The sequence below is a fragment of the Ambystoma mexicanum genome, chromosome 2p (assembly GCF_040938575.1).
Source record: "Ambystoma mexicanum isolate Mex_15411 chromosome 2p, UKY_AmexF1_1, whole genome shotgun sequence".
NCBI classification, from domain to species: Eukaryota; Metazoa; Chordata; class Amphibia; order Caudata; family Ambystomatidae; genus Ambystoma; species Ambystoma mexicanum.
Window position 1 is genome coordinate 928,920,017 of NC_090923.1, and position 12,935 is coordinate 928,932,951.

Genomic DNA, 12,935 nt, shown 5'->3' on the forward strand with positions numbered 1-12,935 from the left:
CTTTTTTGACAGGATTACTTCGGTGGAATTTCTGCTGCAGTAATTCTGCCGATTTTTCGGCGGTGAGTGGCAGAATTTACCTCCAGGATTTACCTGGAGATAAATCTTCCACTCCAGGCCCGACCTTATAATTTGGCATAGTGGTAAAATTGGCAGTAACAATATTGCCACTTACTTTCATTATCGTAATGAGGGTATATTTTCCAAGGCTAAACATATTATGAAGTAATCCAAATTATGATTTAAAAGTACTATTCACCTCGAAAAGAATAAACGTTTCATATACAATTGGTATTCATGTAAAAAAAATAAGAAACTGTGCAATGTTGAAGTAAAAACACAATTCACTATTTTAGGTTGAACCAAGAAGACACAGTAGTCCATGAAAATGCTTGATGTGGTGGTAATCTCTGTTCACAGTCGGAGGTACTTTTACTTCCACTCAATACTCTCTGTTGAGGTGTATCGCCATTTTTAGAGTAGGCCTCAATGTATAAAGCTCCGTTTATGGCATTCACACCTGCTACCTAAATGCCTATTGCAGGACTTACACAAAACAAAAGGTAAGCAAGTTCCGAGAAAGGAGGGATACCCTGTTCTCAGCACGTTAACTTGCGCTGGTCCCAGCCCCAAGCGCATCAACATGAATAAGATGGTATCCCCATTCCTTCCTCTATTTCTCCACTTACTCTGGAAGCCAATCCAGAGAGCTGATCAAAGGCCAAGCAGGTTTCCTTGCACGAGAGAGATCCTTTCCTCCTTTCCTGAGCCAATGGCGGTTCCATACCCAAGTCCTGCGTCTGGTGCTTGGTGCCCTCGTCTTCCCTCTCTTGTCTCCATTCATTAGCTGGCAGAAGGCCAACAATCTGACAGTATGTCAGCTAGCCACATCTGTAAGAGCCAAGGCAGGCTATCATAACCCAACACAATTCCAAGTCGAGGCTCAAGACACTAGCTTGTGGCTTCAATCTTCTGTGCAATATTGGTCGATAGTTTATAGTAGTCTTGGGTGCAGGACACAGACAGGGTAACTTGTACCTAATCCCCCATTGGGCTATTTACTGACTTAGAGGTTTGCTGCTGTGCACAGAACAATTCTGAATGCCAACTATCCAGGTGGTATCAGTTTTTTTTTATCTAGTACCTCTTCTTTGCAAGCCAAGTCTTGACTGGGTGCAATTCTTAGCAAGCATTGTCCACCAAAGCGCACTTTGAATGCTCCTTGTGCCGTGGTCAGTATCCCTTGCTTTCCAATGTATAGTCAATAACATTGACGTGCATCATGCTTAGGTGCTTGGATGCTTGGAAAACTGGGTGCGCTTTCAGGGGGCACTGGAATTTAGTCTGTTCAAATGGAGGCACGTTCAGATGAATTTTTTGTCTCAACATGAGTAAATGTTTTAGACACAATGGGTTTCCTGCCTGAGGAGTTCGCAGCCCGTGCCTATCTCCCTTACACTGCATTCTGGCAGTCTGTGCTCTTGCAATTAGTAAACGATCAAAATCCACACATGTCTATGTAAGGTCATAAACGATCCTGCGGTTTGCAACTTTAGAATGGTGAACTCTTTTATTCACAGTATGACTTACCACGTGTGGGAATTGTATTTACATGTAAACGTGGTACATTCCTTGCTTGTAAGGATTTAGCAAGTATGAAACATAAGCAGGCATGCTCCTATTCACGTTTGCAGGTCATGCAACTGTTTTAGGGTCATACGTTTTACAATAAACGCTGTCACCAGCAGGGGCCTTTTGAACATGCTTTCAATAAGGTTCTATGAGATCACTATCTCACTCTGACAGGGACACGTTTATAAGTAACTCAGGTGTGCCATTGACCTGCACAAATCCAGCCGTAGCAAAAGCAAAACATCACATTAAAACTGAAAACCTGCAAGGGATTGAGGATAAAACATTTCAACAATAACAGCAAGGCAGGTGCAGAATTGTATTCAAAAGTGTACAGTACAAGGTCAGTGAAATCTTTGCATGCAGTAGTTACCGGAAGTGTGGTACAGAGGAGGGAGGAAATACAAAATACTGCAGGTGAATAGGGAACAAACATGCATGACTTATACAGAGAAGTTAGAGAGTGGAACAGGCATTGCGACAAGGATGGACCGAAGACAGGGAAGAGAGCTGTGTCCTGAAACACCAAGAAGTTTTATTGGAAGTAGGATATCAAATGTTTTTGTCAGGTGGCATGTAGGGTAAGAAACTGGTACAAAAGGGGCTGATGGCTGTGAGGAACCTGAGGGCATCCTCACTTACTTTCCCCTGGTATCTTCTCCTCAGGTGGCATGGGAAAGGCCATCGCTTTTGGATCCTGACCCTGGGGGGTGGATATTCAAGGGAGGATCACCTCGGTGGAGGAGAATTGGGGAGTGGGGAGAGGACGTCCTTAAGTGGTATCCCCCATTTCCCTTTCACCACAAACCCTCAATCCCTTAAGCCTTTAGGGCTTTTGTCATCCTTTTTTCTGTGACTCCTATAAAGTATTCCCCAAATGGCACCAGTATAGGACTGGAACGAGAAGGAAGACAACAAGGTCAAAACAGGACTACAGCTTTGATGGTGAGCATGCTAGTCCTTTTTGGAACAAAAATGGAGGCGGGAGCTTTAAAAGCTGGAATCCCTACAGAAATGGAGTCAGGTGTTGGAGAATGCCCATGAATTGCTGGTTGCAGAGAGACCTCTACGGTGTGGCAGCATGGAAGGAGGAGCGCTCGAGTCCCATTGAGAAGTGCAGAATATGTGCAGCGGGAAGTGAAGGCAAAGGATGCTGGATGCTAGTGGCAAGCCGTATGAAGGAGGCCAGCGAGACCGAGGGAAACAGTCGTGTGAGTCCAGTTTCACAGAGGAAGCACTTCTGGATGTGCATGAGCCACAGAAGACCGCTGACAAAAGACGCAAGGGACTGCACGGAGAGAAGAGAAACCTGTGGCGGCGGAGGACCTCGCAAGGAGCCCTAGGACTGACCAGTGAGTGCAACCAGGAAGGGGGAACACCTGGCTGGCAGGCAGTCATAGAAATAAAGCTATGGAAATTAATATAAATGGAAAACCACTATTGCTATGCAAGTAAAAGGCATGAATATCGAACAACACGAAAGCAAGTTAAAGTAGTTTAAAGGCATTTGTTAATACCAAAGAAAATGAAAGCAAGTTGGGAACACTCTTGTATCTCGAAGGAGCGAAAGACAGAAGGTGCATTTTACTGAAAGGAAGTTTAGGAACTGCATTCAAACAATGAACTGAATTAACCGAAAACAAGCGCTAGCAAAGCTAAGAGAGCAGACAGATTAATATGCATATTATGAGGTCTCCAGCATTTGCCAAACCCAAGAAAGTACAAAGAACTGTATATTATCAAGAAACAAGCATTGGCAAGAGCCAATGAAACACAAGCGCGTGTGAGAATCAGTGGACTGGTGTTAATGAAAAAACAATTAGGGAGGGGTACCAGTTGCATTACCTGTAATGGGTGGACCATGTGGTCCGACAACCGCGACTCAACCGGGTGCCCTTGATTGGAAAAGCCTTGGAAAACACCAATAAAGAAACTTGTGTTAAGCAACGACCTTTTTGTTACTTTGAAGTCAAGTGATGATTTGAAAGCTGGAAGATTTGAACTCTTGGGGAAAGGAACTCCTGTGAAGGGGAGCTGATTACAAGACCCGGAGCTCGTAGCAGTTCTGACCTTTACTTGGAACACTATTCATTTTGATGCTGACATCCCTACACATTGTATGCAGTCAGTTGTGAGGGCAAGTATAGGTTTCTGGACACAGACAAATGATTTACTGTGGACTTTGTGATGCAGACTATCGTTAGTTTTTAGGTAGGGAAATCGCACCTTCGTTTAGGCCAAGTTAGGCATTACTCCACCCTGCCTTTTCAAGTTAATAAAACTTAATTGAAAGAATTTGAACCTGTTGTCTGTGTCTGACTCATGCCTTCACATGTTACACAAAGGTGTTGTGTCGCACAGGGCGTTGTCAGGTGTATGAGTGAGTAAACATGGCACAAAGTAGAGAAGTGACTGCATTTATTGTGTAGTCCCTGGGCCTCATTTCAAGGTTGGCGGTGTGGGAAAATATTGGCGGAAATTCCATTGCTGCCACTTTTCCCTAACCATCAAACTACAAGTTTGCCAGTGGGGCGGTTTGACTTACATCCAGGCAAGTGCTGGAGGTAACCCAGGCATCCCACCAGCAAAAAACAGATGGTATTTCCGGCACAGGTCTTACCGGTGCCAGTAATACTGGCGATCCCACAATGGATTTACTGTTATTACCGCCACTTGTAATCTGCCGGTAATTCCGCCAGACCAATTTGTGGGAACGGTATTACCGTTTTGGTGGTATCCTAATGGATTTACTGGCTGGATACCACCTACCCCATAATGAGGCCCACGTTTTTCCTCTATCACAGGTTGTGTGTGTCTTGTTTTTCTAACTCTAACTCTCTTCCTCTTCCTCTCTCAAAGGGTGTCAAACTCTCATCCTCCTCACTCAGTCTCTCTCTCGTTTGGCCTGTCTCTCTCATTTTTGTGCCTGTGTCTCTTGCTCTCCCCCTCTGGCAGTAAATCTGTGATTTTGCGACTTACCTATTTCCTGAGTTGATCTAAATAACCTTACTGACCATTTATATTCCAAACCCCTCAAAGTGAGTTGTGTTTTCATAGTTCACTAATAATAGGGATTATTCCACAGATCAACAGAGCTCAGTTTATCAACTTCATAACAATTAATGGTGAAATGTGTTTCACAGGAGATTACAAATAGATCATCTAGCAGGCCCGTGACCCACTGAGCTATGTTGCTTGCTAACGCATGATTTTCCTTTTAATGTCAATGTTTATATGAATCACGTAAAGGTATAGACTTAATAATTTTCAGACTACCCCAGTTTTCATGCGCTTACAAGCAATCAAATAAAGCTGATGTGAAATATATCTAGAACCTACCAGACAAACCTATGCATTTTCTCAAGTCTTCGACCATAAAAGTTCATCTGCTTGATGTTCCTAGGCTAAGGGGAGCCAGGAGCTGCTGCAGATGGCTGAAAAGAATCAGAGAGCCATAACATCTAGGCACCTTGCTTCTTATCAAGTCGGAGCCACCCTTCGCCTGAGCACCCCAGAGAAGAGCAAATCAATGCTTTTTCCTTGTCTTAATGCAGGCAGCATTGGCTGGCCCCTAAAGCACCCTCAGGGGCCTCATGTGACCCATAAAATGTACTTAGGAGTCTAACTGGCCTAGGCCAATTTCATGCACCTGCATGGAGGAGGCAAAACCTCAGTGCTACTGAACCTTGTTACCTCTTGCCTGCCCCATCCTTGGACACACTCAGTTGGATTGGTGGGCATTCTAATAAACCAAACCTGCCCACTTCATGTAGTAATGAATAACTTCATGAAACCTATGCATTGTGTATATGTAATGGCTTTTATTCTTCCACTGACAGACCAATAAGTATTCAAAATGATTCCAGAGAAAGCATGGGTCGGGGTGGGGGGGGGATGTACAATTTCTTAGGAGCATTAAATGTGACTGTACTTGGATAGATGCTAATCGAGTATATAGTTATTACTTATACACATGCAGTAGTGCTTACTACTACAGTGAAGAATATGGATTAATGTATGTGCCCACCCCCATCCATGTCTCCAAGTCAACGTCTAAGAGATCCTCTTTCGTCTACATGATGTATATTTAGCACAATTGAAGGATTTATTCTAGATGTCTGACTGTGTCCAGTATCCAGGCTGAGAATCGAACTCCCCATTAAGACATCATGGGATTGATTTTAGCTTCCTGCATGAGAAATTAGTTATTGCTTTACATCATAAAAACATGCATTCGATAAATGAGTTCACATTTACTTCTGGAGAATTGTCCCTAATACTGACCGTTGTCTATATTTTAGGTGTGTGTACTTTTGTACAACAGTTAACGGGAAGGAGAGTGAATGCAGTGGTGCTTGCTTCAAGAGATTAGTTAATGCAGTCCGTTCTTATTCTTCATCCTATCCCTTACTCACTCACTGATTTATAGATTCTCTTTCTATCATGTTTTTAATCTCACAAATCTTAAATCTTTCTCCTGCCCTCCCTCTGAATGTTGTGGTCTTAAAATGTATATTTAAAGTAAAATAAACGGAACCCTAAAGAAACCTAGTGGGCCTGGGCAACTCCCTTAAAATATTTATTCAGCACATTGGGCCTACTAGTAGCATTTTGTATTCTGAGAATTAGAGATCTATAAAATGTGATTTCAAGGCAAAAAACCTTTTTGCATAAATGAATTAGAACACTCAGAAAATCACTGTGCATACGCAATGGAGCGACTGCCCACAAAGAATGAAGAAGCTGTCCAGTCCTTTTCTTTAATAGGTACCTGGGAAAGAAGAAACATTGAGTTAAAGTATTTCATCTTCTTTTCTTGGCAGGCACTCAAAGTTCACGTTGACCGAGCCCCCACTATTACCCCAGAATTTGGAGCCAGGATTGCTGGCTGCTGTCTGGAAACTTTGAATGACTTCTTAAGAAGGTAAAGCTTTCTGGTGCTCTGACTGGCCAAGAGCTGAGGGTGAACAGAGCGAATAATATAATGTTATTTACACTTTCTGTCGCTGGTCATTTCTTCAGAGGGCATGTTTGCTATGTTAGAGAATTAATTATTCGGTTTTGTGAAAGATATTACAAGCTTCTACTAAAGAAAATTGGTATGTTAAAACACAGAAAAAAATGATACGTTGTTTTGACAAGTACCCTTAACTCAATGTTCCTGGTTTACTTATCGTTAAGTTCCTGCTCTCATAAGGATTATTTTTTGTTCAGTTTGCTTATTGGCATGTGAGAAAACAGCATTACCATGTCAGAAATTACATACTTTCAGTTTAATCCCCATCCCTCCAATCCCAAGCAATTGGTATAATGAACCAAATAACACCTTGCCTACACCTGTCATAGCACATACAGACTTACTTCCGACGAAAAGGCGAAAATATCATTTGCAATATAGATCTACACAAGTCTAACAGTATAGCAGCCCACAGGCATGCCCCGCTCCCACAAAAGTACTGCTTCTTCTTTGACACAACAATATTTAACAACACAGAGACAGCCAGGTTCTCAAGAAGTCTGAGGAAAAGAACAGTGTCTTTATAAGGGAATTCCAGGCCAGTATATTATCATTTGCCTCGGTGCTCTTCCACGTGCAGTCCGATACCACACCTTGGTCTCGGCCATAGACCAAAGCTTCAGGTCAGCCCACCAGGCCCCATATTTCGGCCCAAACACCGACTTCCATACCATAGTAATCCTGCACTTCGCCAATATGCAGGCAAGATCAAGCAATTTGCTGATATACTTGGTGTCCTTCGGATGAGGATACAGGCCCAATTTGCACGCTTCTGGCCACCATGCAAACCTTGTTCCGCCACCAACTTTAGTTTCACCCATATGGAGACCACCACTGCCGTACATTCGGGCAAGCCCAGAAGATATGCTTCAAGTCAGCTCTATCAGCAGCTCATCTAGGGCAACTAGGGCACCGACTGAGAAAAGGTAGAGATCCTAAGTGAGGTCATGTACATCCTGTGAAGAACAAACAAATGGAGAAGCTTGTGTCCTGCATTCTGTGACACCTTCCTAATATATATATCAATGTATAAGATGATAATCATTTTGATTGCATTTGGCGAATAGGCACAAACCTGCCTGTAAAAACGATTCAGTCACATATGAATTTCTTCGGAAAATTTAGTGGCTATTGGTCAAGTGCACAAAAGTTAAAGGCGGGCAAAATGTCCATGCTGTATTCAAAGTGCCGTGGGAATTTTTCTCAAAAGCTACAGCAAAATATGGCAAATGGAGTTATCCAAACCAGGACGGCTAGAGTTAATTCCAAGATAAAATCCCTCATGCAGAATGTTCAATTGCTGAAAAAATATAAACGCTTTGTTGAAGGTTGGTGCTGCAAAGAAATGAAAACACTTTGGGCTCCAAACAACAACTTGATTGGCTGACATGCTTTGAAAAATTTCTGTTCATACATTATCTTGGTGTCTGTGAACATATACACTATTTCGGTAATGCTGTTAAAAAATGAAATAGTAGCCCAGCATGGCATCGTCTGACACTAGGTAAGCCAATGTCATGACAGTGATGTGAAAATGCCCACATTTGGGGGAAGTGTGACAGCTTTTCCTGTGATGTTAATGTGGAGTCTCTGTATATCCATGAAAAGAGGGGCTGGGCTCTTCACTCAGGGTGGTGTCTATGCTTATGTTCCTGAACTTCAAATATCGGTAGAAAAGTTCCCCAATACCGGCAATATAAAAAACAGCTCTAGAACACCTCAAACTATTCTATCACACCATAAACAGTTTTACAACACCACAAAATATGTATTATAAACAATTGCAGAGCTTCATTGGCTGTTCTTCAACACCCTAATAATGTATAGCATTCCACAAAAAATGCAGCAGACAGTTGCACTGGACCCAGGGCATCGCTACATGCTGTGCCCTGCAGACAGTGCCCACTAACCCATGATCTCGAGCCATGTACAATGTGCCCAAGGTGTCACCAATTGCTGTGCCCTGCACACAGTGCCCATAGACCTTTCAGCACTGCAGTCAGGGGCACTGTGTTAGGGGCATGGCTGCAAGGCATGCCTGTGCGATTTGGTAAAGTAAGACAAAGTCAGTGTCCTGACCCAATTCCAAGAGCTGGGGTGGACTCTGGGGATCCGAAAGGCTGGTCTATTGGGGGCCATCGGTCACTGCCAAGAGCTGACTGGAGGAGGCCAGGGTTGAGAGTCCCAGAATCCCCCGCCCAGTTCAACCGACCCATGATCAACTGAGTGGAGACACTACATTTATGGACCAAAGTGGGGTTCCTTTCCCCCTCTACTCAAGTCTGCTTCCCCAGTTCTTCCCAAGACCAGTAACAGCGCCCCTCAATCCTCATGAGGAGAACATAAACCGGAGATATAGTGACACCTGTGAGATTCTATCAATGGGGCGTATTCACCACCATTCAGCCGATGCTCCGTATGACAGTACTTTAGCTGTGCAGCCACCCAGGCCCGAGAACAGAACTTTACCCCTCAATCCCACTCACCATTTAGGGTCTGAAGCACTATGGCAAAACATTGCACTGGAGGACTCACGACTGCCGTAGCACCAAGACCATCCAGAGCTCTGCAGAGAGCAGACACAGAGCCGCACACGGGGAACAGGACCTGTGAGGCCTGTAAACCAACCATTAGGACTCAAAGAAGGGTGAACTTTGCCTAACTGATGCCAGGCTTTGTTGGACAGTGATAACCAGACAGCTCCCTATATAAGGTTCATACAAACCGAACCAAGTGTGGCATTCATGAAAAACACAAAGGAGTGTGGGAGCCCGCCTACTGAGAATGAATATGGGTCAAATACCCTGTTCTATGGAATGTCTTCCACTCAGGAGGGTCTAGAAGCACATTTTAGCTCACTGCACCCTTCATAGAAGATAAATATCCATTTGCGTATCGGTCTGGTCCCACCCACAAAGGCAGCCCCGCACCGAAATGCTAGGCACATCTTCTCTGAACAAGGGAAAATCAGAAACCCCAGACACGTGTTTCGGCCTAGTCGGGCCTCATCAGTGAGATGAAGCTGAGCCTCTCTAAGACACAGTGAGCAAGGGGCCCACGCCTGGAAAACCCTGGCTTACTCAGGATGAAATCCCAAGTTTTACAAAGTTACAAAGGAGTGTGGGAGCCTCTCTACTGAGAATGAACAAAGGTCAAATACCCTGTTCTATGGACTTCCTTCCACTCAGGAGGGTCTGCAACCAGGTTGTAGCTCACTGCACTCTCCCCAGAGGAGAAATATCCATTTGCATATCAGTCTTGATCCCACCCACAAGGGCAGTCCAGCCCCGAAATGCTACACAAATCTTCTCTGAAATAGAGTACCATCTGCAGCCCCATGTTTTGGCCTAGTTGGCCTCATCAGTTAGGTGAAGCTGAGCCTCTCTAAGATACAGTGAACAAGGGGCCCACGTCTGGATTACCCTGGGCTACTTAGGGTGAAAGCCCAAGTTTTACAAAGTTACAAAGGAGTGTGGGAACCCCTCTACTGAGAATGAACATGGGTCAAATACCCTGTTAAAAGCAACTCAGGAGGGTCCACAACCACGTTTTAGCGCACTGCACTTCACAGAGGAGGTATATTCATTTGCATATCAATCTTTGTCGCACTGAAAAGGGCAGTCCACCACCGAAATTCTAACCAAATCTCCTCTGAACAAGAGTACCATCAGCAATCCGAGGCAGGTGTTTCGGGCTAGTCGGGCCTCATCAGTGAGGTGAAGCGGAGCCTCTCTAAGACACCCTTGTGAGTCAGACAAAGACTGATGTGCAAATGGGTATTTCGCCTATGTGGAAGGTGTAGTGAGCTAAAACATGGTTGTAGACCATCCAGAGTGGAATAAATTCCATAGAACAGGATATTTGACCATGTTCGTTCTCAGTAGAGTGGCTCCCGCACTCCTTTGTAAATTCATGAAAAACATTGAGAGGCAGGCAGAAGCAAAAATTGATAAAACCATGAGAGAAGAACACATTTTCTGTTGAGGGACATCCTTTGTGGGTTACACCAAGCTTAGAAGCCAGAGGAGCTGATGGTGAAAATCTTCCTGGAGAAACCTGGAGATATCTCAGGGCCTGGGAAAGCTATTAGTCCAGAGGAACCAGTGTTTGCTGAGGAAATGCTACACACCAGAGCACTGCCCAAGGGGGAGACATTACCAAGCCTGAGGGTGAGGATATCTGGGGTTCGCTGCAAGAACTAGCTGGGTGTTATATCCCTAAGGCCACAGTGAGCTGGGCACTACATCCCTGAGCATGTAAAGACGTGAGCTGGACATTAATCCTTGGGACTGCAAAGGAGTGGTTAGGGCACTATATCCCTAGGAGTGAGCTGGGCATTATATCCCAAGGCGTTTGCAAGAAGTTAGACTGCCAAGGAATGGACTAGGTAGTATAAGAGTGACCATGTCAAGGAGTAGGATCTGCACTATATCCCTAGGAGTGAGCTTGGCACTATATTCATGGAAGTGACTTGGATACTATATCCATGGGAGTTCACAACTATACAAGCTGGGTGCTTCAACCATGAGACTTTAATGAAAGTGTAAAGAAGTGAGCACAGCGCTGTGACCTTGAGACTTTCAAGAACCAGAGTGTTAAGAGCGATATTAACCTGAAACTGTGCTTAAGTGTCACCAAAAGAAATGGGTGCTAGAACTCTGAGTCTCTCAACATGCGTGCAGGGATATAACCCTGTAACAGTGGGATGTAAATGAGTGGAGAATCCGGGGGATACCATTATACCTTCCAGATAGGAACACCCGAATGTGGTAGAGTGTCTCTCTTTGTTTCACCTTATGTGTTGATTGTTCAGAGAGAACACCCTTTTTCTTTCTAGAGATACCCTTACGTCTAAAAGGCATTCACCCCATTAGCCATTCTGATATGAATAAAGCCTTTAAGAAATATAACCCATTTTGTGTGTTCTATTGGTCCCCAAATGAGGCAAAATGTCTAGAAGACCTATCACAGGCCATATTCGGCTTGCCCTGCAGGCAGGTGTCCTGTGCCCAGGGATTGGATACCGACATGCCATGCCCCTGTTGGCTCTGTGGAGAGGGGCACTGTGCACATGACATCGTTGGATGCATTATTTTCTACATTTCATGGTAAAAATGTCATTCATGTGCCTTATGGATTATAACCAATGAGAAGGCCAGAATATCTGCCTGTCTATCAAAGGCGTTTTTTGCCCAGCAGGTGATTAGCATCCCATGTGCAATGTGAACTGGCAATTCCATGGAAAATGGAAAACCAATGTGATCCACCTCCGTTGTTTATCCAACAGCATCCCTTCAGAGGAATGATATTCAACTTGCCAGATGTTCTTGTTAGCTGAAGACTGCCGAGAATAGCTGTGAGGTAGAAATCGTAAGGAGACTGAAAGGGGGTGGCTGTTCCTTTAAGGGGGTTGTAGAAGATTCTCCCAGCCATGCTAAGCCTGTGATTGCAGACCTCCTAATTTTGGAGTGTCCTGACTACCTCTATACCAATGCAAGAAGGGTTCCCTGCCTCGTGCCACTCCCAACTGAGGGCAAAGCCATGGCTCAACAGAGAGAGACACCGTCAGGGGTTAGCGCTGCCTGAGCCTCTGAAGGGTCTCTGGTGCTGAGCTGAGGGACTGGACTGAGACTGAACTTATGAAAGAGTGCTAAGATGTTGAAATCTCGCTTTTGGTGTATTTCCCAAATTCAATCTGCTCGAGGTCGCCACAAGACAAGGCTGGTATAGTTCCTCCTGAGGGATCCGCATGCGGTTGTGCCTTAAAAACTGGCAAGTCAGTCCAGGTCCTTCATGCAACTGAAAGTAACTAAGCCTGCCCCATGAGTATCCAGTCTGTAAGATCTCTGCCATAGGGCAGGTAGGTTGTCTGGGTTTTCTCTCCAGGCTCGAACAATTGATTCAAAAGAGATAGGAAATAACATTCAGTGTGGAATGCCCCACACCTTTCCTTTATGTTTCTCACGGAGATCATATGTAAACCTTAGTAGTTGTGCCCTGAAGTAGGAACTAAATCCTAGAGGTCACCCAGACATCTCATGCAGCCTTTAATGATGAAGATCAGGGATAACTAGTTTAATTCCAGGGTGAGCCTAACAAACTGTAGGACCAAATATGGAGAAATAAGCAGATTGTACATAGTTCCTACGTGGACCTTTTGTAGGGTTTGTGTTTATCCTGATATTGTTTGGACATGTTCTGACATGTACACCGTTATCTTACCCATCACCCAGCGAGAGAGGCCCACCTACAACTCACCTCTTGCAGGTTTCAAGTTCTCCCATCT

At 44.4% G+C, this 12,935-nt stretch overlaps 1 protein-coding gene across 7 annotated transcripts in view; it reads left to right on the forward strand.

Moving 5' to 3' along the window:
- Window positions 1-12,935, forward strand: part of EXOC3L2 (exocyst complex component 3 like 2) — a 543,403-nt gene that overhangs the window by 432,237 nt on the left and 98,231 nt on the right. For all 7 annotated transcript variants that reach the window (XM_069644667.1, XM_069644660.1, XM_069644663.1 and 4 more), the window contains one exon: window positions 6,456-6,556. In XM_069644667.1, coding sequence (XP_069500768.1) covers window positions 6,456-6,556 — 101 coding nt within the window. The remainder of the gene's footprint in view (window positions 1-6,455; window positions 6,557-12,935) is intronic.